This window comes from Pyxicephalus adspersus, chromosome 6 (genome assembly GCF_032062135.1).
Source record: "Pyxicephalus adspersus chromosome 6, UCB_Pads_2.0, whole genome shotgun sequence".
In the NCBI taxonomy this organism is placed as follows: domain Eukaryota; kingdom Metazoa; phylum Chordata; class Amphibia; order Anura; family Pyxicephalidae; genus Pyxicephalus; species Pyxicephalus adspersus.
The window spans coordinates 3,226,725-3,254,479 of record NC_092863.1 but is presented as its reverse complement, the minus strand read 5'-3'; the positions used below and the strand labels follow the sequence as shown (position 1 = coordinate 3,254,479).

General features: G+C 38.6%; 1 protein-coding gene across 1 annotated transcript in view; it reads left to right on the top strand.

Moving 5' to 3' along the window:
* The window catches only part of ATP9A (ATPase phospholipid transporting 9A (putative)), a 58,629-nt gene extending 31,180 nt beyond the window's left edge, over positions 1 to 27,449 (top strand). Inside the window, exons 15-28 of the mRNA XM_072414166.1 lie at positions 3,426 to 3,587; positions 6,351 to 6,443; positions 6,920 to 7,003; positions 8,091 to 8,261; positions 8,454 to 8,552; positions 8,649 to 8,738; positions 9,300 to 9,444; positions 11,424 to 11,488; positions 12,319 to 12,474; positions 14,055 to 14,119; positions 17,738 to 17,846; positions 18,813 to 18,870; positions 19,476 to 19,679; positions 23,683 to 27,449. Of these exons, the coding sequence (XP_072270267.1) occupies positions 3,426 to 3,587; positions 6,351 to 6,443; positions 6,920 to 7,003; positions 8,091 to 8,261; positions 8,454 to 8,552; positions 8,649 to 8,738; positions 9,300 to 9,444; positions 11,424 to 11,488; positions 12,319 to 12,474; positions 14,055 to 14,119; positions 17,738 to 17,846; positions 18,813 to 18,870; positions 19,476 to 19,679; positions 23,683 to 23,819 (1,638 nt within the window). The 3' untranslated portion in view covers positions 23,820 to 27,449. The remainder of the gene's footprint in view (positions 1 to 3,425; positions 3,588 to 6,350; positions 6,444 to 6,919; positions 7,004 to 8,090; positions 8,262 to 8,453; positions 8,553 to 8,648; positions 8,739 to 9,299; positions 9,445 to 11,423; positions 11,489 to 12,318; positions 12,475 to 14,054; positions 14,120 to 17,737; positions 17,847 to 18,812; positions 18,871 to 19,475; positions 19,680 to 23,682) is intronic.
* Positions 27,450 to 27,755: the final 306 nt, after the last annotated feature.

Below are 27,755 nucleotides of genomic sequence, written 5' to 3'. Positions count from 1 at the left end.
CTGCGTAATATGATGGTGCTATATAAATACTGTCTAATAATATTAATATTGGGCTGGCGTTGGTAGACTCTACAAGGCAGCAGTTCATGGCATGGGGAAGCAGTAACTGCACCACAACCTCACTGCTAGTATGAACAAAGCTAAAAGAAAAGATATAATTAATGCAGCTCTGTAATCATTTACACGTCATTACACCAATATATATTTTTTATGCATGGAGCTGAATGTTGTATTGGCCTTTTGTAGTCTTTGTAGATCAAAGCTGGAATGTGAGATGAAATAGGAACACAAAGAGCTAATCAGTTCATGTGCTGACAAAAAGGATTCTGAGGAGATATGAGAACGCTGATTTCCCTTTTATTGTCCAGTGAAGGACGGTGGGTGGGTCGTCTCCACCTCACAGTTGTTTGAATGCTACTTGTGGTCTTAAAATAAGGACAGAAAAATTATTGCAGGGGACATCTCTGAAAATTCCAGAAAAGAAGGTTTTTGCTTTTTATTACTGTGTTGGTAGTTTTGCAAGGCAAGGAGAAAGAGCAAGTCTCCTAACCTATTAGTTGTCACATCCCAACCACCCTGTGGCTCATTTTATAGTCTAGTGGAAACATACTAAGCCAAAGTACAAGATAAAAGTGGAGATTTCTCCACTCCCTCTCGACTCCAATAGTAGCCAATATATGGGCGGCCGTTGTGATGGAGGAATGTGTGGCAGGTAATTCCTAGAGATTTCATCTCCCATCCTGTTGTGTGTAAATTCCCCCACCTACTAGATTGTAAGCTCTTCAGGGCAGGGTCCTCTCCTCCTGTATCACTGTCTGTATTAGTCTGTCATTTGTAACCCCTATTTAATGTACAGCGCTGCGTAATATGTTGGCGCTACATAAATCCTGTTTATTATTATTATTATTATTATTATTAATAAATAATAATAATTATTAAATAATAATAATAATATAAGTACAAGCTACCCAGGCTTGCATTGGGTCCTGCCATCCCTTCCAGTTTAATAATAATTAGTATTAGTGAGACAGGGATGTGGTTTTAATTATCCCTGCATCCTTAATGGGAACAGTTTTTTTTTTTTTTCTTTATACCTGTACTAAAGTCAGTCACAAATATTGCAGCCCTTTATTCAGTATTACAAAATTAAATGTTTTTTTTTTTGTTTTCTTTTAATACAAAGTACCTTAATTTGATGTGATGTCAGCTTCTTGTAGTATGCCTGTACAGCAAAGCTTTAATTGGGAGAGGAAGTAGTAAGTAGTACAGGAACTGGTTGGCTGTGCTGCAGTGTTAAGAACCATACTGATGGGGGAGCAAGCAGAGTGATGGAAAAATTAGCTCAAAAGTCTGTTTTTTTTCTTCACTTACTGTCTAGCTACTAGATTGTAAGCTCTTCAGGGCAGGGTCCTCTCCTCCTATATCACTGTCTGTTATCTGTCTGTCATTTGCAATCCCTATTTAATGTACAGCGCTGCGTAATATGTTGGCGCTATATAAATCCTGTTTATTAATAATAATAATAATAATAATAATAGTCACAAGTTGTGTTGTTTAGCTGCAACAGAGAATAAAATAAGGTCTCCTGCCCAGAAAAGCAATGCAAATCCCAGAACTTATTGTAGGAAAATACAACGTCCTGGGCAGATAAAACAGATTTGCTCTTTTTGCTTTTTGGTTAAGAATTGGGAAAAGTTTAAAAGAATATATGTTAGAAATAATTTTTGGAGTCCAGTTAGCTTTACAGCTTTTATTTGTGATGTTTAATAAATATGAGTCACTTAGGCGTCCTTTTATTTATAAGGTACCTTTGTATTGGAAATTAAGAAAATGCATCTTTCCAGGGAGAGCAGAAATCAATGTTTTGTAAGCTAGGAGCGCCCTCTGGTGTCAGTCTGCTGTACTGCTGTGAATACAGTTTTGCCCTCCAAAGGTTAAATGTCATCTATTGTTAATTTCATTCTGGTGACCAGCTAAATTAAAAATAATGGATTTTGAAAAGTGGCCACACCACAGATCTAAAATAAAAATGTGGTTTTAATCTTTTTCAGACTTTGAAATAAGGCTAATAAGTAATCGGTCGTTTTAAATGTAGGGCTGTGCAATTTGCTAGTTGATGGGGTACAAAAAAAGAAGGGGGTATTAAAAATTAGGTGAGAAATTTATTGAGGCGAGAGGGGTGTTTCCTGGCTTGGCGGGATTGTATTTACGTGAAACATGTGGCATTAATCGAGCCTCTTCATCCTGTATAAACATCTGCATTGTTTTCTGGCTCAGGAAGGAAGCAGAGACATGTAAACTGTTGTACGATTAAACCGGCTCGTTTTCATTGAAAAGGATTAATCTGACAGGACATTAAACCAAGATGACTGATTGGGTCTTGTTATTACAATAAATCCCCTAGACACTTCAGAGGGTTGTAACGAAAAATAGGAGGATTATGGAAAGTTATTAAACATGGATGCCCCATCCCAGACAGATATGGAAAAAGACAAAAGCGTGATGTCCGTTTTATTCATTTATGCAGCGTCAACTAATTTTTTACAGCCCTTATAGTGGAACTCATCTCTTGCTGCAGGTCAGCAGTGGTTAGTTTCCATTTTGCTGGGTCACCTGGGACTTTTTGGACTACAAACCCTGCAAGCTATAGATCCTAAAAACATGTCTGATTTGGAAGCACAGCTGTATGTAAGTCATAGACCCGAATTATTATTGAACCTCTCTATCTGATATGAAGTAAGGACAAATACCTGCAGGGTTCTATGCTAATTTGCATTTTGCTGGATCACTAGCACAGCCATATGTAGCACATAGGCTCAGTATGTTGCACCCACCTCCCTCTAGGTCAAATACTTGCAGGGTTCTATGGAAAGAAAATATAAACACAGGTAAGTGCCACCTATAATAGTGGTGTGTTTTCACAGTATTTAAGGTCATTTCTTTCCTCCCCTTTACATAGTGGGGAAGGTTATGACTATTAGTGGGTTTGCAGTGTTGTTGTCCTTGTTCTAAACCTGCTGTCCTTTGCTTCTGAAAATGCTAATAGCCTGGCAAGTTGGACTTCAATATATACCGGCCTGCAAAACATGTTTAGATCTGAAGCTGGAGATATGGATCAGAGTCAGACAGGCAAACTAGCATTTTCAGCCATTTCTTTGGCACAGACTACTTAATACCTAAAATAACCTAAAGGTGTTTAAAGTGTTTCTGCCTGGAGTCCTACTTTATAATCCTGAAAAAAAATAAATAAATTACACCCACCAAAAAATGTAGTTTAGTAAATGATTTCCTTCATAAATATTATGGCTAAGCCTTTACAGACAGTTCAGCATTGTTGCCTGTTATATCCCGTAATAGAGAACTATTTCATAGCTTGTATACCTTCACTGACCCCTGCCGTGACCTTTCACCTCTCCTGCACCTAGGTGGCCCTGGTACAATGGACAGAGAGTGTGGGCCTGACGCTGGTGGGAAGAGATCAATCTTCGATGCAGCTTAGGACGCCTGGTGGGCAAATCATGAATTTCACTATCCTGCAGATTTTTCCATTTACCTACGAAAGCAAGAGGATGGGAATCATTGTTAGAGTAAGTGCAATCAAAATCCTTCATTTGCAAAGGTAACTTAACCTTCTTCAAGGAGAACACAGAACTTTGTAATAGTATGTCTGCTTAGAAAAAGACATTGCACTCCCTTTTCAGGACATGTAAGTAATTCGGTAGCTTGTTTTAATAAATGCCATGCACATTATGTTGAGCAAAAAACAAAAAATTCTAAATTACATTTTATAGCGTTTATGGCACTAGTAGTATAGTCTTTATTATACCCAAATGTACTTACCTGCTTAACCTGTACACAGCCATTGTCAAATATTTCCAGGGTTTAATATTTAGCATACTCCATGGATTTAACATACTATATTCTTTGTTTTATGGTTCTCACACACTAGGGATCTAAAGCTGAACTCCAACCAAGAAAGAAAAACCTCACTGGTTACCCCTTTACCTATTCCCAGGCATTGTCCAGTTTTTATTTTTAAATAAACTTTGCAAGGTCCACATCTCAATATGTAGTCACGGGACATGCAGCTTCCATTCCCCCATTTTCATCTGGCAGGTCCCTTTAGCAGCACTCACATCTCTTGAATATTATTATGTATTTGTATAGTGCTGATGTATTGCTTCACAGTCTGAAGTCCAAAGGAACCCACACAGACATGGTGCTCCATATTTAAACCTGGGACCCCAGTGCTACAAAGACCAGATTGGTATCCACTGAGCCATGATTATGATTAGAAATTGCCCACTGGCTTGACAAACCCTCCCTGAAATAATGTTGCACTAATTAACGTTCTATCTTGATAATGTCAACATAAGGTTCTGCAAAGACTGGCAACCTCATAAAGAGAAACGTAAGCTATCTAGTTTCTATAACTGCAGAACATTATGTAGATCCAAATTAAGGGTTTTCAAAAAATAAGGATTACTAAGAAATGAGCAGAGGTGTCACTGCAGTTCAGCTTTAAAAACCTCCTTCTTAAATATCATCACATCTATAGCAGTAAAAACGTCAGAGTAATAAATGAGGGAAAAGTTTTAAAATTTGCACTTTTCTGTACATGTATAAATGTAAAACAAAAAATTGCATTGTCTTCAATGGCAGTCTTTGTATGTGTGTCACAGCAGGTGCGCTTTAAGATCTATATCCCCTGCATCCCAGATCTTCTGATCATCTATGGCAGCATTTTCCTAGCTTCTTTTGTTTTTGGGATTGAGAAGAATTTTAATCAGACCTAGTGAAATATATAATAGAAGATAAGGGTGCAGCACATACAGGACTGCTCAAAAGTACACAGAAAACATTTATTTGGTGTGTCCGACATTTTTTAGCTCACCTTTATTAGAACTGCACCTCACGGAAATGTCAGACACCAAATTAATATTTCATGCATTGTTTGCTCTTTTAAAAATCCGTGCCTGACCCTTTTCCTCTATTATGGTTCATGATTGTAGAGCTTCAAGGCATGGATTCCCAAATGTGTGTTCTGACTTTTAAATATTTCTACTGCTCGAAGAGTCCCTTGGAGGGAAAGCAGGGGCTGCAGATTTTAAAGGTACTGTAAAAAAACTGCATACGCAGCTGTGATGCAAAGAGGAAGAAGATGGTGACCCCCGAGGGCCGATCACTCTGCGTAGCAGGGAGTGGTTAGCGGCTGCTTACCGCTTCTTATGCTGGCAGGATTTCTAGGGGGAGGGATGGGTGGTGTTATTTTTATAGAATAGGTGTTCTTTTACATGGTTTGATGTTGTGATACTTGGTAAACATGAGAAAGTTCTAACCTGCCCCTGAACCGCACAAGAGGAAGTGACTCACGCGAGGGTCCGCTGACATGCTATTTATGTTGGAGCGGCTCGTGAGGCTTTTTGGGGCAGTATTAATGATCAGGAAACTGGCCCTGCGCACCATTTCCTACATATATGTCATTAAACACCTTCAATAATAACAGCTATTTAATGGCTGATTACAGAAGCAGTAACCTTCTCGCCTCTTATCTGGAAACAATAGCTTTTGTGGTACTTTATACATAAACACTGCAGTGCTAATTAAAATACCATATATGCCATCTCCACTCTGGTATTTGGAGGGCAGCGCCTCTGACGCTCAGACTTACATTTTGGAATGCCCCTGACGCTCAATTAGGTCATAATACATTAAGTAATGTGTGTTGTAAAACTTTCAGGCCTGCAGAGCCATTATATACTGTACCTGCTGGGCAGTAATCTCTTAACTGTCTCTAATTAGCAATACTTACCGTACCAATGTCAGGCAGGTTTAGAGGAAACTATTCCTAAAAAAGACAAATGCTTTTATGGCTACTTATCATGCTAGTTTCTTGGCTGCCAAAGTTTCTCTCTGTATTAGTCTGTAATTTGCAACCCCTATTTAATGTACAGCGATGTGTAATATGTTGGCGCTATATAAAACCTGTTTTTTAATAATAATATTAATAATAATAATAATATAAGTACAAGCTACCCAAACTTGCTCTGGGTCCTGCCATTCCTTCCAGTTACCATAAGGAAGGAAAATCTAGTGCTACGCTCTACTGATCCATAGTTCTTCCTAACTTTTTTTTGGCACAAGTGGAGGGAGACGTTACAAGCCTTCCTTTGCGGTGTTTCATCCTTTAGTGTGCCTTACCTGGCATTCTGTAGGGTGTCTGTCCACCGCTGTCCAGAAGCAGTGAAATACTATGGATCTATGTCATGCAATTCAAAACCTAATTTCCTATTATAATTGCATGTGTAGTAAAAATCTTCTCTTATTTAATCCTTTTTATTTCAATCCAGGAGGACTCCACAGGGGAAATCACATTCTACATGAAGGGAGCTGATGTAGTGATGGCAGGGATTGTGCAGTACAATGATTGGCTTGAAGAAGAGGTAAGAGTTGGGTCCTTTTTGTCATCACATTTTTGATTAGTTATTGCTGAAGACCCCGGTGCTTAAAGAGGACCAGCTAAGCTTCATCTTATGCAGGGTTTCTTCATATGAACTTGACATGGGAAGGTCAAAGGTTATTTAAAGTTATTACTGACTGTCAAATGCTGTCCATGCACACTCCGAAGATAAGTCAGGAAGTTGACATGTCTTCATACAGAAGTGGTTATATCAAGGAAAGCAACTCTGATATCTCTTTAGATGTGTATGCGCACCGTTGTCACATGCAGAGATGAACGAGCCAATCGGAAAAGTTTTAGAGAAGCCTATCACTGTCTATGGAATTAGAAGTAATATATACATAAGTAATTTGTATGGAATATAAGTTAAGGCTGTGACCTAATGTATCCATGACCTATCATGACCTAATGTAAGCACCATAATGATTTGCCTCTGACCTAAATATGTATATTTCCCAGTGCGGCAATATGGCTCGAGAGGGGCTCCGGGTACTAGTTGTGGCCAAAAAGTCCCTGACGGAGGAACAGTATCAAGATTTTGAGGTGAGATTGCAAGAGAGCCAGATTAAAGTCTTTATTCTTTCCCACGTGATGAAAGATTAAAGTTGACTGTATGAATGCACATTGTTCATAGTTAGACTAGGGAAGAAAAGTTATTAAAATGTCTCTAAAGCTGGATGCCTATTGCTGTGTCTGCACTGGAGAGATTCACACTCTTTGTTTGTCCTGGTACCCTGGTAAAAATCTTTGAGGATTTCTGGGGAAATCTTCCAATGTGGACACTTGTGGTGATATTTAGCTCCACTTGGAGTTATTTTATCTCACTGCCTGTTGTGTCTATTGGGCAAAAAGTAAAGAGAAAGTTTCTATCTAATTGGACACAGATGGTAAGTTATCTGTGATATAAAATATGCTTTTTATTTAAAACTAAAACCTGTCCCTTTTATCATCTCTAAATCTCTTGGAGTCTTTTAGCATTTATGAAAAAAATCCAAAACATTATTAAATCTTGCAATACATCCTGGCCTTATAACCTGTGCTAACTCTTCCTCACTCTATCCAAATGTAAAAGAAAAGAAAAGAAAAATAACTTTTGAATTGCACCGCTCAGAGCTCTAGTTGTTACACCCTAAGGGAGAAAATTGCATGAGCCACATTAGATAAGTTTGGCCAAAAAGCTGTTTTGCACTTCTTTCTGACGTGCAGTCACGCTGCAACAAGTGCTGTGTAATATGTTGGCGCTATATAAATCCTGTTTTAATAATAATAACTCTTTTGGCAAATCCCGCCCTGGAGTTGTGTACACTGTGAGTAAAATATAAGTCATAACAAATGATGAGGTCAAACCATCTTTAAACAAAACAAAAATTAAACATCTAAAAGAAAGTGAGTTGGTTCATACAATTTCCAGACCGCCTTGTTTGAATTTCACAAGTCAGGGCTAGAAACCTTTATGGGTAAACTCTGTCTTAAATCTGGAGTGCAAATTATTATATTTATAACAAACTCCAGGTTGCTTCAATATTTATCTTGTAATATTACAACAGATGTGGTTATGAAGAGGTCTTGAGTAACCTGTAGTATTAATAGATTTATATACCAAGTCTCAAGGTGTTTTGTTTTTTCTCAGGCACGCTATGTCCAGGCTAAACTTAGTGTTCATGACCGATCGCTGAAAGTGGCCACTGTGATAGAGAGCCTAGAAATGGAAATGGAACTGCTGTGTCTGACTGGTGTGGAAGACCAGCTTCAAGCTGATGTCCGGCCTACCTTGGAGACGTTACGGAATGCTGGCATGAAGGTATGCTGTAATGGCTTCTGTGTTTGTCATTTACAAGTACTTTTGACAAATGAACAAAGCAAAGAAAGAGAAAACAGTATGCAAAACCATACAGATAGGGAACTGTGTCAGTTAGTTTTAAAACAACATAAAAGTTGTTCTATAGTTGGAAATTGCAGAGCTGGATAACAAATAATGTTTTGTTGTCTTCAGGTCTGGATGCTGACTGGGGACAAGTTAGAGACGGCAACCTGCACAGCAAAGAATGCCCACCTGGTGACCAGAAACCAGGACATACACATATTCCGGCCTGTGAGTATCCAAGTAAAGGACAAAGATGAAATAAAATATTACAGAGCATTGCTTCAGCCTGGGATATAACAAGATATTTTATTTTTACCATTACAGGTAACAAACCGTGGAGAAGCCCATTTGGAGCTAAATGCGTTTAGAAGAAAGCACGACTGCGCCTTGGTCATATCTGGGGACTCCTTGGAGGTATTTATAAAGGATGTGTCAGGGGGTCACCAAAACAATACAAGCTTAATTCCTCTGGTTTGTTATTGGCCTTCCGTATACAACACACTTTGTAAGCATGAAGGCTATTTTTTTCTTTATTTGTAAGTTTTATAAACTGATGAGACTGCATACTTGTTGCTATGTGTGTATCTTCAAGGTCACATTTTCATGATAATGTTTTTTTTTGCTGGAAAAAACACTATCTACATACAGTTCATAGACTAAAGTCCTAAAGGTTTCCTTGATAACTATGGTGCTATGGTATAAAGTAATACTATAGGTGCTGGATGAAGGAACTACAGAATGAGGGGCATAAACATTCACCACATTCAAATCATTCCTAGTTATTCTATTTCAATATTTCTATTACCCTGAAACACATGTCCAGGCAAAAGCCCAAGATTTGACTCAAGCCTTAAGTAGTAAGGTGTAAATGTGAAAAAGTTTCAAAAAGGCCATTGTTGTATGGGAAGACCTTGCTCCACATTAACAACTTAATTCTCTCTTAGTCATTGGGTTTTTCTACTGTCTGTCCTCTAGGTGTGTTTGAAATATTATGAATATGAATTTATGGAACTGGCCTGTCAGTGCCCGGCTGTAGTGTGCTGTCGTTGTGCTCCCACCCAGAAGGCTCAGATTGTACGACTACTACAAGAAAGAACAGGGAAACTGACCTGCGCTGTAGGTATGAAACCAATTCTTATTATCATGCAGTCCCCTCTTCCAACCCTGAGGATATTTATGCTTCCTTATTTACATGAGGTTCCAGTGCCATTAAGAAGATCCTTTATAAGAAATATCGAGTCCACTGTCCGCTTGTGAAAATTCTAGCTTTTCCAGTCATTTACCTGAAACAAGCATTTATTAAATTAACTCCAAACTCTTGATCTACACCATCAACACGGAAAAGATTAAAACCAGAGCTGTCATGAAAGCCAAGCAAGTACTAATTCTAACAGGAGTTTAAAAATGGCATCCCCAGTTTGCCTCACTAAAAGATATACAACCTGAATTTCTATTTGCAGCTGTTAAATGTGCATAATATTAGATAATAATTTAAATTATGCAGATTTTTGGCAGATCAGGAGCTCATAAATAAACTGTGTTCAATAAGAATTAACATGCAGTAATTTTGTAGATGGTTTATTTTCCCATCTTGCCTCATGTAAACCATTTTATTTCATTTTTATTTTTAGGGCGCAGAAGGGTTACAACACATTTCAGTTTTTTGTGGCTGTTTGTGTCCAATTGGAAGGGTTATAGCATAAAATAATAATAATAAAATTATAAGAAAATAAGATAACTACCCTTCCTTGTGAGTTGTTCTTGGTTTCCATGCTTTACCTCAGAGATTACATTTCAAGGCTATAGTGATCATTGGAGCTCTTTAGTTCTGCTTTAAAACTCATGTGCTAATGTCCTATATCCTAGGAATAAAAAAAAAATAATATTAACCAATACTTTATATACAAATTACAAAAGCCTTAACCCCTTAAAATCTCATTTCCATCTCCAAAAAACTTGGTGTTTGCTAGAACCTTCCTGAATCAGCTGTAGACTGAATATTAGGACTGGCATATAGTATATCAGTTTTTGAAGATATTGAGATACCTCCTAGCTCATAGAGCCAGTCCAGCAATGATGCTGGAAATCAAAGTTTTACTGCTAGCTTCTTAGAATCATTTCTGTCAATTGCGATAGATTGAAGTATAAAATATTAAACAACTTTGTGATCTGACAGACACTATTGAAGGGGTTTTTATTGTTATGCTTTGAGAACTCCCCAGTACTGGGAATTTCCTACAATCAGGAGCTCCAAAATTATGTTGATCCAGGCTCTTCAGGGAAAGATAAAGAACAGGAACGCCGTCCCTGCCACAAAGCCTGGCCAGTAGATTTGAAGTTGTCATTCTTCTGTTTCAGACATTCACGCATGTATTAGAGAATAAGAACATTTTTTGGTTTATAGTACTCTGAGATTGAAAAAGTTTTTCTGTTGTCACATCTAAGGAAGTTCTCACTCAAATTATCTCTGTTCTAATCGGGTGTCGCAGGTTTTTTTATTGTTCAGATTACATCTTGTTTGTTTTGTGGGTGGAAAATAAATGGTATTATGGTAACAGCAATATACGTGACATTTGTGATTGTGGAGGTTTTGCACCTGTATTAGAGAACCACAAGATGTTTTCCTGTGAGGCTTCTCCAGCAATGAATGTCTTGTTGTTATAATAAAAAATCCCCCATATTGTAGATATGTGAAGGAGCTTTGGTCTGAGGCCCTGCACACCTACCACACTTGCACCTCATAACCAAAAGTTTTTGACAGAAGTATTGTTTAAGTTGCCCACAGGGACAATTTATTAGGGGAATTATACAAAGAGTCCTAAAATATATTTTACATTTCCTTTATTTATTTTATTTTAAATGTGTTATACCTAAATAGCAGTCTGTATTGCACCTTTTTCTATATAATGTTATACATATTACATTATGTTCAAATGCCCAAAGCTACACAGTTTTATCTTTTATCCTCTTGGAATAAATATTGAGAACTATGGATCTTTCTTTTTTCTTGGAACAAATCCAGTATTAGTGAAGTCCGTAGTGAGGATGGCTCAATTCATGTGAGTAACCAACTAATACTTTCCCCTTTTATGTTTTCAGGTGATGGAGGTAATGACGTGAGCATGATCCAGGAAGCAGACTGTGGGGTAGGGGTGGAAGGAAAGGTGAGATATCAATAGCCATCATATGAAATGTTTGTGTACTCCTAGATTAGTCCTCATTCTTCCTGTACAATATTGATCTTCACACAAAGGTTTACTTGAACATGTAAACTGCTGAAGCTGCTTTTGTAGCAGCAACCCTTACTATGTCCTTTCATTTCCTGAAGAATAAACACCAATTTTCTTCCATGGTGTCTATATACATACTGATAAATTAAAGGATTGTGCAAAGTAGAGTATTGTACCTGTACTGGCTGTATGTTTGTGTGTATTGTGGTGCTTTTGTGTTAATTCCCAATAGCACCCCAATGCATACAGACAAATCAAACCAGTGCACCTGACCCACATTGCACTACAATATAGAAGTTGGTTTGCACATTATGACCCTTTCCAGTTGGATAGGTGACCTTAATGCTTCACACATCAGTATAGGACAAATCAATGTTAAAGCAGTTACCCATATTTAATAATCATGTACCAGGAATTCTAGATACAAATAAGGACCCCTGTCTCTTCCTGCCATGATGATGCAGACATGTGGGAATCCCTGCCCAATATTTGCAATTTTTCTCCAAGAACAACTGTTATCCACTCACACCCTCAAGAGCTGTTCACTTCATTTCAGTCACAAGCTAAAATGAAGCTGACATTAAAAAAATATGTTTTTGTACCAAGCTGTGATTTTTGTATAATTTAGAAAGTATAAACATGGTTATACTGGTTAATAATGTAACATATTTGAATGCAGGATAGTGGTCTTGCTAACAAGTTGGCACAGAACGCTGTTGGTGCCACTCCTGGCCCTGTCTGATTTGGTGTGGTTTGTGTTGCAGGAAGGGAAGCAAGCGTCTTTGGCTGCAGACTTTTCCGTCACACAGTTCAAACACCTGGGTCGCCTTCTTATGGTGCACGGAAGGAACAGTTACAAGAGATCAGCAGGCCTCAGCCAATTCGTCATCCACCGAAGTCTCTGTATCAGTACAATGCAGGTAAGAAATATAAAGCCTCATGCTGCTAATGCTGATTGTTTGTCCTCAGACAGCCATGGATGTAATATAGTTTGCAGTTTTGGCCTGTGGAAGACAATAATATATTATCTAAAAGATAAAACAACACCACCACTAAGAAATGTGGACAGTTTTGTCATTCCACTCATTTACCTGTACTTCTGAGGTTAGCACCAGTAGTTGTAACTGTGACATATGCTTTTATAAATAGTTGGCACATCATGGTCATAGGGAGTGAGAGACCAATGTCCACAAATAGTTTGTAAACAGAAGGAAACGGTACAATCGAAGTGGTGACAGGGGGGTGGTGTGCGATGACTAATACAGTTTAATAGAAGGAAATTCTTCTTTCAAACAATGTTCTGCAGAATAAACAAACAATCGCTGATGTAGATGTGAGCGCACCAGAAATTGCTTGGCTTTACGTAACTGAAGGAGAATGCTCTGACCTTGTCCGTCCTATGATAATGATCGAGTCCTGAGAATACATTCAGGTTGCTCTGATCTCTAGCATGATCAACCTAAAAAGAATGAAAATAGGAAGCTTTTCACTGATACATGAAAGGAGTTTGCCAACTACAAAGTGGCTTCAAAGTTAATCTGTCTCTATATTCTGTAGGAAAATAAATTGGGATAGAAAGTCCTGTTCACGGTTACTTCCAAGATAAACTGTTTCAACACTGGTCACGTCGTCCTCTCACCTTTGTCTTTTGACAAGATCAAATTGTTTGTATGATTCCCCAAATTTTTCTCTGCACCAGCACCACATAAATGGTATGGTTAAGGTTTAAAGTAATGTTTATGCAAGCAGGAAATCTTTGTGGCCTTGGTTTAGAAGTTGGACAATACATTACTTTATGTTAACAATAACATACTTTACTTTAAGCCTCCGAATAAATGCAAGCGCTATATAAGTGCAATGAATTAGTGGAGAACACAAATTCACTGTTCTACAACAGCCACTACACAATACAGTTTATACTTTCACCCTAAACTTCCTCCCAAGAGAGTAGAGAGCAATTTTTCATTATTGTTCTGCTTTCCGCTGACAATGACCTCAAGTAAACTCTACAAGGCCGTTCTGTACAGATTTGAACAGAATAATGTACATTGTGTAGATCAGGTGTAAGATACAGGGGAAAGATTAAATGCTAAACTACAGGCAGATACAAATATCAAAAATTATTGCAGCACTGTATCAATACATATTTAAATTTATTTTTTAATACAGACTTTTGTAGTCTCTGTACAGCAGATTGCAGACAAGCAGCATACAAAGCCAACTAGTCCACGAAATGAAGAAAGAGTGATAGATTGCTGAACTAATCGCTGTGCTGCTTCTCTTTCCCCGTTCAGTTACAGGCATAGGGTGGGTCCTTGACAATCAGTGATCTGGTGGGTTACATGATGCTGGATACAGTTGTACGACAAAGTAGTATATGTCTAAGCTATACAAATGTGCAACAATGTGTGACTGATGTCCCAGGAATATTGTAAAATACTGTTTGATATTTCAAATCAATAGGCATATGAAGCTAACTATGTAACCATTATTATTTCAGGCTGTTTTCTCCTCTGTGTTTTACTTTGCCTCAGTTCCTCTGTACCAAGGATTCCTGATCATTGGGTGAGTACAATATTATCATAGTTTGACTTTAACTTACTTAAGGTAAATCCATAATGATTTTTTTTAGTTTTCTTATATTACCTAAAGCCTTTATATTGAAGAATCTGAAAGTAAAATCATTTATCTGGTATTGTATTTTTTGCCGAATAAGACGCACTTTTTCTTCCCCAAAACTGGGGGGGAAAAGTTAGTGCGTCCTATATGACAAATGTGTTATAAAATAATTAAAATAATATACTCACCCGATACCTGATCCTGCATGTGTCTCTGGCTGCAGCAGCGTCTGTCTTCTCTTCTCTCTGGCAGCAGCACGTGTCTTCTCCTGTCTGTAAAGCAGAGCGAAAGAAGCTGGCACAGCGCCACCTGCTGTTCCCTGTCCTAACTGCCGTACAGTGGAAAAAAAGCAAAGAGTGATCAGAAGGGGAATTTGAATGACAGAGTGATCAGAAAGGGAATTTGAAAGGCATAGAGTGATCAGAAAGGGAATTTGAGTGGCACATGAGTGATCAGAAGGGGAATACCGGTATGAATGGCACATGAGTGATCAGAAGGGGAATAATCTTTCAGAATCTTTTTTTTCTAGATTTTCCTCCTTTAAAATTGGGTGCGTCTTATATTCCAGAGCGTCTTATACGGCGAAAAATACGGTAAATCCAAACATGCAAAGGGATATCCATGTTTAAAACCACAGTTTTGTTCAGTACTGGAATATTTCCCCATCAGATTGTGGTTTACTGGGTAGGTCTGATGTTGACTGAAGAGAGTTAAATCTAATTCTTGATAAGAACACACCAATACCAAAATATGGCTGAAAGTATTATTATTAATAATAATATTATTATTATTATTTTTAAACAGTATTTATATATCACCAGCATATTACACAGCGCTGTACAGTAATTAGGGGTTGCAAATGATAGATACAGACAGTGACACAGGAGGAGGAGAGGACCCTGCCCCGAGGAGCTTACAAAATATCTGAACCTTCCTTCAATGATTCGGGCTGATTTATTGAAGCTCCCCAAGACTGGAAAAGATAGATTATCATGGAGGAACCTGGGTGATCCAGCAAAGCTGAAATGGATTTGCTCCACGATAAAAAAAAAAAACATTTGCCAAATAGCAAATGATTTTAGGAAATCCGTTCTGGGTTAGCTGGATCACCCAGATTCTGCCATGATAGTCTTTTTTTCTCCAGTCTTGGAGAGTTTAAATAAATCGGGCCCATTGAGTTTAAATGTTTCTAGCAAATAGTACAATATACAAAAGCCCTTTAAGACAACTGAACATTTCAAACCTTGTTGTACCAGATTTAGAAGGGCTCTTGGCTGTTTGAGCATCACTGTGCTAATGTACATTAGGATAGGCCCCAAGAAGACACGGTTTGTTTAGTTTGGTATGGAGATCTTCATGTGGTCTGCACAGAGCCGTTGACCTCAAACCCACTGAATACCTTTTGAATGAATTTTATTGATTGTGAACTAGGTCTTCTGGTCCAATATTGTACAATAAAAGTTCTTTTGGCCGAATGAGTGCCAAATACAAATTGTTATGTGCAACCTTCTAAGAAGAATAGAGGCTTCAATTGTCACAGGCCCAACGAGCTTGCATACCCTTGGTATGATGCTTGGATGTCCACAGACTTTTAGCTATATGGTGTATGTAGGGCCCTTGTTGGGTAAGAAATGAGAATGCTGAATAAAAACCGGGCCAGTTCTGATCTTGCAATTATAAAATAATACAAGTTCATGTAAACCAAGAGCTGAGAGTGCAGTTTCATCAAAAGCCTTTTATGGGTCTGCTGTGATGAGAATTTCAGTCATCTATTTCTTTGATAAAAACTTGTTTTTGGCAGCTGGCAACCTGGCTAGGAAGTGAATGAATTGGCATTGTTTTTTTTAGTTTTGTGTGAAGAAAAACTTTTTTTTTATGTCCAGCATTTTATTCTGGAAGGAGTTTGAAAGCCATAAAAGGATTAATTGCTTACTATTTTCATATCTCTTTATTCCACCCTTCCTGACCGGCCTTGTACAGTATCACAGTTCGCGACAAGGCCAGTTCACCCTGCTCACTTCTTTCAAAGAGCGCAGGCCTTTGAATTCATGGTCCCTAAGGACTTTCGTGATGTAATCAGGATAAAGAATGGGCCTTTGCTTAAACCCTCCCCAGCTCACACCGCTATTGTGCTGTGGGATTTCTGTCAGGAAAAGCCTTGCATGTGAGTCACACAGGGCAAGAAAAGATTTAATATCTGCTTTTTCTTTTAATCAGATTTAATCTTTATAATCAAGGTTTGTGCAGGATTGAAGTCCTCAACCTCTGCCTGGCCCTTGTTCCTGAACATGAGTTCACTACAAGTTTCTTCCACATTTGGATTTTTATTATATTTGAACACAAAATTCACAGAGGGTGTATACATTTTGAATAAAACGCAATGTCCAAAACTCCCAACTCCAGGCCGCTGTGGAAGCAGAGATTGAAACAGAGATCACTGCCATTTTAATTGGCAAATAAAATGCAGAAGTCATTGCTACCTGTATCTGTTAACTTCTTTCCTGGATGACTGTATTGTACTAAAACTTCATTCTTATTATAGAGTGACAACACTCTGTCCTTGTCTGTCAACTGTGTCCCTGCATTGCCTAGTCATTTGGCCCTGCACAGGAATGACCCTCAGGGGGTCACCCTCAGAAAAGCTACCCTAAAAAGTGCCATGCAGCCATCATCGTCTCTAAAAACAGCAATAAAAAATCACGACCATAGTTTAGGACAGCAGTCGCCAACTGTTGGTCCGCGGACCACCAGTGAGAATTTGGGTGGTCCACGGGTCTAGCCCCACCAGGGAGGCGTGCTGGCCAGAGCTGCGGACCATGTCTCCCGTACACATGGCAGGCTCAGGGCGGTAGGCGGGTTTTGTCTCTGGACACAACACGCCCACTCGGCCATCACCGTCTCAGACCTGCGATGGGAGAGTGAGCGGATTCTGGCATCATGACATCACTCTGGGGGAAGTTTCTTCCCCTTTCAGAGACACAAGGCTCCCCGCGCATGCACGGTCCAGAGCCCGTAAGTTTAGTGGTCCGTAGGTCCGAAAAGGTTGGCCACCACTGGTTTGGGATATACCGTGCTTTAGCAAACTACATTTTGTTCACTTAGCGCTTACATTTACTTTAACTCTAGCCGATCAAAAACAGATGACCTTAAAATAGCTTGGAAAGTAATTATTCCATTGTGCATCTGGCGGGTCAAACTAGACGGCTTGAAATATCATTTGCATCCAATCATACTGGTCTGCTTTTGCTTAATTAGAATTATAAAGACAGCAGCTTTGTGTACATTGAAGTCCTGCCAATTATGGATGATATAACATGTATGAGTGAAGTGAACTATGAGGGGAGCAGAGAGGGTGGAGGTGTACAGTAACGCATAGTAACCACAATACAGCGGATCAAAACAGACTAATGAAAGCTAATATCTGATTGGTTGCACTAAGTCAGTGTTCACCACTAATGGAAGCGCCGTTCTGATAAACGATTTCATGCAAATACTGATTCCTGGGTTTTTAAACAATGTAACTGCAGAAAAATCTGGATTCTAACAGAACTTCTGTTCCTTCAGATATTCCACTATCTACACCATGTTTCCTGTGTTCTCTCTGGTTCTTGATAAAGATGTCAAGTCTGAGGTTGCCATGTTGTATCCTGAACTGTACAAAGATCTGCTGAAGGTAAATATATCCTTTGTGTTGCTGAATTTAGTTTATTAATTTCTTTGGTTATTTAATGCACTGCTAGGGAAATATCTACATTGGGGACAGGCTGAATAATGATAACAGGGAGCATGTACATACCCACTGCCTTCCAAAAGGCTTCCCTGCTGTCATTCAGACAGAACAGGGCTAGGTGGGGGGATATAGTATCAAGGCTGACTATAGAAGCTTAGGCATATCCAATGTGCAGGCAAAACATCTTGTAGCTCTTAATAAGAGGATCAGCCATACAAACTGACCACAGCAGCACAGATCTGCTTCTGTACTTATTGTGGACACATTTATAGAGGGGAGCACTTCTCAGAAATTTCTAGTAAATGTGACAGTCATTGCACAAGTAGCATTATGTCACAGACCCTTGTTATTTATATAATATATTTTGCTTTTAATGCACCTTTTGAAACACCCAAGTGAAATTTGGTCATGCATGGTCCTTGGTGCATTGCAATGCTTTATTTATTATGGGACTCCAATGCAATTACAGCAGGCCACACATCAACAGGTGTTTGGGCTGTTTTAATGGAATGCATCGCAGAAGACTAAGGAAATGAAGCAAGGGCCTAAAAATAAACACAAGCACTCCATTTGTATTATCTTTAGACTTGTCTTACTTATGTAATGTACTTTTTTTCTTAATTTCTTAAATGCAAACATTTCAGTTATATCTGATCCTGTTGACACAGCTTTTGCTTCCACCCCACACAAAAAGTATTGCGGACACGTCGTTGGTGGAGCCTGTGCCAAGCTGAGGTTGCTTATTCTCAAAACACAGCCAGTGTTGATGCTGCACCCCTCATCACAGACATATAGATGCAGCATCATCACATCATATTATTTGTTGAGTCATAATTATTAATATTTACTTATGGGTGTGTATATAGCATGGATATTGTACCTTACTGACTGTACTTTTCTTTATTATAGGGACGGCCGTTGTCATATAAGACATTCCTCATTTGGGTTCTGATCAGCATTTACCAAGGTGTGTAGGATTCCCATGCTCCTGGTCCCACAGAATCTATTACTTGACATATATGAATCACTAGTATTAATATATATATATTTTATAATAACTTTCTATATTAATGTGAAAGGTAGGTCTTTCACTTTTCTAATATCTTTACTTGCAGAAAATAGGATGCACTTTTATCTGTTATGACAGACGTTATACTTTAATGTTCAAAATAATCAGGCCCAATCCTGCACAATAATATTTATTAGATGAGGCTGTATAGTTGTTGGTTTCTTATAATATTTCCTTGCTGTAGTTTCTCTGTCCCATTCCATCTTAAAGATGTCTTGCCGATCAATTCTCTGGTTTTAATCGATGTCATTTATGTGCGACACCATTGTTTATCATTTGGATCAAGTGCACAATGTTTTCTAGTGCAAATGATCATGTTGTACTTTAGGCACAGCCAAATGGCCCTGTCCAGTCTGAATGACTACTCGTGATTGAACAAGAGTGACCATCACAGGATTTTTAAACACGCTGGTCAGAGAACAGACATTACTTTGCAGTATGGTTAGTTTAATAGATATGGCTGGTGTTCAGGCTGTAACAGTAACTTTTATGTCTCCTACCAGGGAGTATCATCATGTATGGTGCTTTGCTGCTGTTCGAGTCTGAGTTTGTGCACATCGTGGCCATTTCCTTCACGTCCCTGATTCTAACTGAACTTCTAATGGTAGCACTGACCATACAGACGTGGCACTGGCTGATGATTGTGGCGGAGCTCCTCAGTCTGTCCTGTTACATCGCCTCCCTTGTGTTCTTACATGAGTTCATAGGTAAGAATATTTATATCAACCTTTGCTTACACAGACCCAGGAACACCTACCTATAATATCTGGGGAATATGGGAAGCCAGAGCAGGTCATTCGGCTCCCATGCAAGCAGAGACCTTTAAAAAAGCCTTTACCTAATCATTATATTTAGGTTTGTAAAAGAGTTATATTACTTGACGATAAACATGTAAATGTTTCTAGAGTTTCATCATAAATATGAAGCATCCATATGTCAAAATTAAGGTGTTTTAAGGGTCTCTTAGCCTAAGATGGCTCCTATCAGAGCATTAATGCAATATTAATATATTTTAATATGCACATATTTATTAGAAAGGTTCTTCTCCCCAACTATGGCTAATGACTAACGTTTATTATACATGAGCAGATCCACTGTAAACTTTGCACTCAAAAACTTTCTATTGAGTCCTATCCATAATTGTTCAGTCATTAGTCCCAAAAGCTACCATGTGTCCTGTTTTTCAGAGGACCAGGCAGGGAGAGACTGCACTTGTTAATTGGAGCTTCCAATTAGATTTCTTTGATAGTTTATATAGCTGACACAAATTGTGTACAAGTCGACCGATATTTAGCAACATGTCAGATTATAGAACATAAAATTAGTTGCCTATGTTCAACCTGCTGATGCCATTACTATAGATTTCTAGGCAACCTAATTTTTTTCTAGGCACCTAATCTAATTTTATTAGATTGGTGATTTGATGGAAGTAAAGTGGAGTATGTCTCAGGTGTACTAGGCCTAAAGATAATATGCCATGAATAAATGAAAATATGCAGGCTGCTTCCGGAGAGAACAGGAAATGGGAGGGGATCTCTCGAAAGTCAGGGTAAATCCCCCTCTTATCATTTTCAAAGCAACAAGTGTCCGTATTGGAAAAATCTTTTTCAACTCTTGTACTGTGACAAATGTAAAATTATGGATTCCCCATTACTTTCTTTCAGTGGTTACCAGGACAAATTGTAATGGAGGGGGTTTCTATTTTGTTTTTACCAAATGTGTGTTGTATTTAGTTTTTTAATACAGAATAAATTTGTTTTTAAATGGTAGCCCTTGAAAGCCCCACTTTTTGAACTCTCTTGTTCACTAAATCTTCTTCCAATAGTTACCTTGGGGACGTGGCTTTTTCTCTCCTCTGCTGAACATTAGAGACTCTTTTATATTTTTATTATTATCATTAAACAGGATTTATGTAGCGCCAACATATTACGCAGCACTGTACATTAAATAGGGATTGCAAATGACAGACTAATACAGACAGTGATAAAGGAGGAGAGGACCCTGCCCCGAAGAGCTTAACATCTAGTAGGTGGGGGAATTTCACACACAATAGGATGGGAGATATGTAGTGGTGGGAAGTAGTGGTGGTTTCAAAAGACAGAAGAAGACGGGTAGGCAAGTTTGTAAAAATGGGTTTTGAGCGCTCTCTTAAATGAGCAGAAAGTAGGAGCAAGTTTAATAGGACGAGGAAGACCATTCCAGAGAGTCGGGGCAGCTCTAGAGAAGTCTTGTATCCGTGCGTGTGATGAGGTTATGAGTGAGGAAGTCATTAGTAGGTCATTGGAGGAGCGGAGAGAGCGGCAGGGGGAGTATTTTTTTTACCAAGTCAGAAATGTAAGTGGGACAATAACTGTGTAGGGATTTAAAGGCAAAGCACAGGAGCTTAAATTTGATTCTAAGGTGAAAAGGAAGCCAATGGAGAGAACTACAAAGAGATGTAGCGGAAGAGGAGCGGAGGGAAGGATGGATGAGTCTGGCTGCAGCATTCATAATAGATTGTAGAGGAGAGAGTCGGGTTAGTGGAATACCAGAGAGGAGGAGGTTACAGTAGTCCAGACGAGAGATGATAAGAGCGTGTACAAGGAGTTTGGTGGTCTCAGGGGACAGGTAGGGGCGGATTTTGGAGAAGTTGCGTAGGTGAACGTGACAGGAACTGGAAATGTTCTGAATATGGGGGGTAAATGAGAGGGCCGAGTCAAAGGTGACACCAAGATAATGTGCCTGAGGGGAGGGCCGAATAACAGTGTATATTGTCCATTGTAATAGAGGGGGGGTTTACAGATAGCAACTAAACATGAAAAATGATCAAACTCTTTGTATAAATGTTATTGCTGTAGATCTACTTAATGATAGTAATTGCTATACATGTACATGTTTGTGTTTTCTTTAGTGCACAAAGTACAGCAACCAAATCACAGCTTACTGAATCTAAAAGGTTCTACAGTCCCTTGGTTGCTGCAATTACATTGTTTCTAGTCTTTGCATAAGCTTTCTACTTATTATGTTTTATATTACTTCCAAATACCATGCACAGTTTGGGTCAGTATATTTTTCTTTTAGATTAATAATCTCTGCCAGAGTGAAAGAAACAAATCTGTTTTCTGTTCCCCCTTGGTGGTTATAAATCACGAAGATAACAAAGTGTTGTTTTGTGCGGTCTAGAATCTGTCATTCATCGTCCAGTATCACTCTGCACCACTCCGCTCTATCTGAAAACCCACAAGATGTCTGTGCTGACCTCACATGACCCGCATATCCTGTGACATGAACCAGCCTGCCCTGTTCTTCCCTTACTTTCAAAGCAGAGAGAAATGATCGCGTGTAACACACACACCAAGGCACACTCCCCTTAGAAATTAGGCACACTGAGAATACAGGAGCAAACTCACCAGGATAAACTCTGCTATCATTTTACTGTTCATGGGTAAGAGGTTAAACAGCTACTAAGTTCCAGCTGTTTGAATGGGTTGATATTCTCTTTTTAATTTTCCTGTCCTATTCAGAGCATTCTCTCATGTTTTATAGTGAACCTGAAAAGCTGGAAGTATATGCATACCCAAAAGTTCATTTTCTTTTAGTTGTGGATAGAGTAAGAAAACACTAGAATCACGTTTTTTGCTATACAAGGATCTTAATAGAAAAATTTCCCCTAACTCTGTTCATGTGACAACCTTTTAGTAGAAAGTAAAAATTTATTTTACCAGACGGGAGAAAATCTGCAATAGACTTTATAATTCCCCTACCTAATTTGAAAGGGCATTTTTGCATGGTGTTAGAAAGTTTTCTTCAATTTTTGTCCAGGTGAGAAAACCTACTATACAAGATATATATATAAGAGTAAAAGAGTTTCTCCAATCAAGCCTCTGACTGTAATTAAATATTTCTAATCCTTCCCCACCCTATCCTATCCCTGCTCTCACCTTTAATTTAAATTGTGGAACCACGCTGGATTCCAGGATCAGTTTGTACTCAAGGCGTCCACCACTATAGCTACCCACACACACTAGATAATAGTCACCGGGGATAAACAATGATGATAATCAAAGGTGAAAATCTAACATGTGTACATAATAAATAATAATTAATAAACCACCATGGCTGATCACTGAACAACCAACCGGGGATTTTCTATGGGGTAATATGCAATAGGGTTCCTCCTGGTTATCCTCCCCTTTACCTTCTCCATAGAATGTATATAGTATGTACAGTGCTCATTTGTTCCACTGTCAATAGAATTGATCATGAAAGATGGTGTACAGCGATATAAATTTGGCTTGTGTACGTAGCTTTAGTGCCACACTTTTACAGAAAAGGAATTTAGTGCATAATTACATATATTTTGATAATTTAACATTTTTAGTTTAGTAACTTAACAAAAATTGAAATGAAAAAACAAAAGCTTGTTTATAAAGTGTATTCACCTAATAGTGATTGCACCAATGCACCCTCTGCAACTGAATGAGTGGAATCTCTGATCGGAAAAGCTATGGCACTTCCAAGTAGAAGTAAAACTTCCCATTGCCTTCCTCACATTTTATTGTTCCATCAAAATGATGGTTTGCTTTATTTGCCAATAGGAAGCTGTAGTAAGTGTGTAAACTTGCCAATGATGCCTCATCACTATCAGAGAGTGTCCGAGCTGATCAGTCACCAGAAATAAGTGTCTTCCCTTTCAGTAGTATGATTTAACCCTTTTTTTGTTTTCTGCAGATGTTTACTTCATCACAACCCTGTCTTTCCTTTGGAAAGTGACTGCCATCACCCTTGTCAGCTGTCTTCCCCTCTATGTCCTGAAATACTTGCGACGGAAGTTCTCTCCTCCCAGCTACTCCAAATTAACATCTTAGACCCATCAATGCTGGAACCACTAATACCCAGTGTAAGACTCTAAATGCTGCTTTTCTGAACAAGGGAAAAGGATGTTTACATTAAGGTGATGAAAGTTGCATGTTGGAAGATGATCAAATGGTGAAAGGATCATTCTTTATTGGATACAAACTACAGGGTTCTTGTGACTCCAGGATGTAACTGGCTAATGTAATGGACCTTAACACTAAGATGCAAAAAATTCCGACCTTGGAGATGTCACCATCAAAATTTTAACAACTGCCTCATATATGGATGTTGGTCGCTGTCATTTTGGATATCTGGGAGTGGTGTCTAATATAGGGATGTGACGAACATCCAGTCAAGGGAGACATCATTTGTAATTACCTCTGTTATGATCTGTTAATCATCTCTGTCTGAAGAACATGGTCAGTAACACCACCTGTGCCCTCAGTGTGTGAGAACCTGCTTATTGTAATTGTAATGTGAATAATTGTCAGTGTATTGCAGACAAAAAATAGTTTCTCTTAATTGTACACTGTCTGTCCAGCAGAGAACAATATAGGAACGTGCCACTGAAATCACTGGTAAGGTTAGTTTTTTTAATATTTGCATGTGAAGAATATGAAAGTAAAGGCTCCATAGGAAAACAACCCCATTTGTGCACAATACTTATGAGGGTGCTGGGTAGTTTTAAACTTGGAAAAACTTTCACAACTTTGGTATGTGCCATTAATGCTAGGAATAGAGAGGGGGTATACCTAGACAAAACATTTTTGTGTCTAAATCTGTCCCCAGGAAAGTATAAATCAGATTTGGTCATTTCAACATCCTTCAATGTTATAATTCTATCCAAATTTTAAATCCATGACTTCATAAGTGCATTATGTATATGAAGGTATACTTTGTAGCTTTATTTTTACTGCCTGCTACCTGTGTATTGTTACCTGATAGCTGGGCATTTTCTTCATCCCAATACATTGCTGGTATCATCTCCTACTAGTCATGGCCAATGCAGCAAGTTTCCAGAAAATTAGGAGTTAAGGCTTTGGATTCCTGCAGGCTATTCTGCCTAAAACAAGATTAATCTTGAGTAATCAGAGCTGCAGTATATGTGAGGATGCGGGGATAGGTAAAAATGCATAATTCATATTAAAAATATTTATTAGTTAATTTATTTTTAGCATTGTTTCATCAAGATAAAACTTGTTCAGCAGATGAAAATAGCAACGGTGTACAGAGTGCTGTAACCAATAGCACGCAATAATATTTGTGTTTGCTGTAGTCAAGTAGCAGGATGGCATACAGTGGATTGTCATGGGTCACTGCACAAAACGTATAATCCTTTGTCTTTTCTGCACTTTACTGAATTAGCTGGCCAGTATATATTGCGGGCAGACGGAAGTACATTTACAGTTGCCATATATCTGCCCCTTGAGCTTCTGCCAAATCTTCTCTTGCAGAGTGCCAAATCTAATGTATTTCGTGCTGGTAGCTTACTTATTTAAATGGGCAGTGCAATAAAAATTAGTAACCCACAGTTACTGGATCACATTTTACTACTGGAACGATCAAAGACCCAAACACATACATTTATTTCTTTGCTTCACTAATTTAATAAGGGAAATATATCATTGTCTGAACTTTCATCCTGAATATTGCATAGGTAATTATGAACAAGGTAAAGGATGTTATTTTATTCCAAAAATGTGGGAGAATGTGTCATTTCTACAGAGGTAGAACAATTTTACTTGTTGATGAAAGTACTAAAATCATCATCTGTTTTTTTTCCATTGTATTTATTATCTTAAATTTACCATAAAATCGTTCAAATAAAATTTTTCAGCTACAACTTGGTATTGGTAATTGTAGTTACCTTGGTTCTGCTGTGAAGTCTGCTTATTATTTAGTGGTAGTGGGGGGATCCATTTATCAAATAGAAATTTGTGAGCTGCATCTCTCTGAATACAAAAAAAAATTAAATAGATATACACTACACAAACACTTTTTTAACACACACATTGTCCAAAAAAATTTGATTTGGATATAGCATTGTATTCATTCTAAATGATTATTTAATGTATATGTATGTAGGAAGCCTGTACAAACTGGTATTCCCTTCTCTATTTTATATAAAAAAGTGAGATCTTGCTTTTTATATTAACTGCATATAAACTTGCAGTCAGACTGGTCATCTAGGAGTCCGCTGCTTAATGACCAGCCAACGCAGCATGCTCCCAAATAGTCAGCAGTGCAATGCTTCCTGTGTCATACAGGAAACAGACTGTCTCAATGACTGGTCATCAAACAACATGGTTTGTGATGATCAGCCCAATATAGGAAATGAGTGTTGTAATCTATAGGCAAAACAGTTCCCTGGGAATAAGGTAACTGGGCTCTCTTCCTAACCGTTTTAACAAAACCGGGCCTCCACCGTAATGCAGGAAAGAAATTTGTATTCAAAATACATAAAGAGATTCAGCCTGCTGCAGTGATCCAAATTCAGATGACAGTAAATACGACAAGTGTTGAATTAGAAGCCTTTCGGGCCACATGCAGAGCTCACGGTGACCCCCTAAATCTACAATGTTTCAGAAGCCTGAAAAGGACACTTATAGGATTGGAACTAATACTGTTGCTGCATAGTGAGTCTGCTGTTACTGTCTACTATGCAGTACCTTTTTGATTTGAGTTTTTTTCCTGCTGCTGAAACACTGTAATGATATAGGGTTAGGGGGAGTGGAGACATGACCCTGCAGGGGGTGGCCTGGGGGGGTAGGGACATGGCTCTGCAGAGGGCAGCCTGAGGGGGTTGGGACATGGCCCTACAGGTGGTGGCCTGGGGGAGTTAGAACATGGCCCTGCAGGGGCTGGCCAAGGGGTGGGCGAGAGTTGGGACATGGCCCTGCAGGGGCTGGGCGAGAGTTGGGCGAAGGCCCCGCAGGGGCTGGCCAAGGGGTGGGCGAGAGTTGGGCTGGCCAAGGGGTGGGTGAGCGTTGGGACATGGCCCTGCAAGGGGTGGCCTGGGAGAAGTTGGGCATGACTTTGCAAGGGTGGCCCAAAGGCTTTCTTTATGACACTTCTAGAAATTAAGATTTTGCTTATTTTTATATACAGACTCCATGCCTGCTGTAAATGTACCAGGTGTTGACTCTTTAATCAAATTGGCAAATGTGTTATCTTTACATTTCACAGAATACTGCGGCATCTACACCATTCCCAAATAAAAGGTAATGGTTCTCAAAATAAATATAAATAATATTAGTAAATAAGAAGCTTGTTTTATTTGATGAAAATAAGACACAGTAATGGAAGATAGGTTATCATTTGCAATCTGTTTAACTTCCGTCTATAAAGGGAAGATCGACCAAATGTAAATTTTTCAGCAGTGACAAATTTTCACAAATATCGTTGTCAGATACTACTGCAGCAAACAATTAGTAACCCGGTTTTACTGCACTTGGAACCGAGTGTGGTTTCTTTGCACAGTGAGCTGGCCTTTCCACAGCCCTGCTGAGTAATCCTCAATATTGTTTTGCTGATGATTTTGTAACCAGATGTATATAATTATAATGTGTTTGATTTACTTTATTTATTGTTAAGTGGACGTAAAAAAAAGGACTGAGAGGGAAATAAAGTAACTTTCTGAAGATACGTCTATTGTGTTTTTTTTGTGAATTCACCCAGCAAGAAGGCCCTTGTAGACCTAGGAGTAGGGAATTACTGTTTGGCCATTAGGTGGCGCTTGAGAACTAGAACATACATTGGCTACATGATTGCTAGAACCACTAAGCCCCAGAGTTCCTGACTGTCCCAGACTCCTTTTCAGCGGTCGGTCAGGCTTTTACTCTCTGCGTGAGCTACTTTATGTCATGTGTGAAAAGCTAACACCAAAAACTATAAACAGATTTATTCTTATAGAAGAATGAATAAAGAAATTAATCATGTCAGGAAAA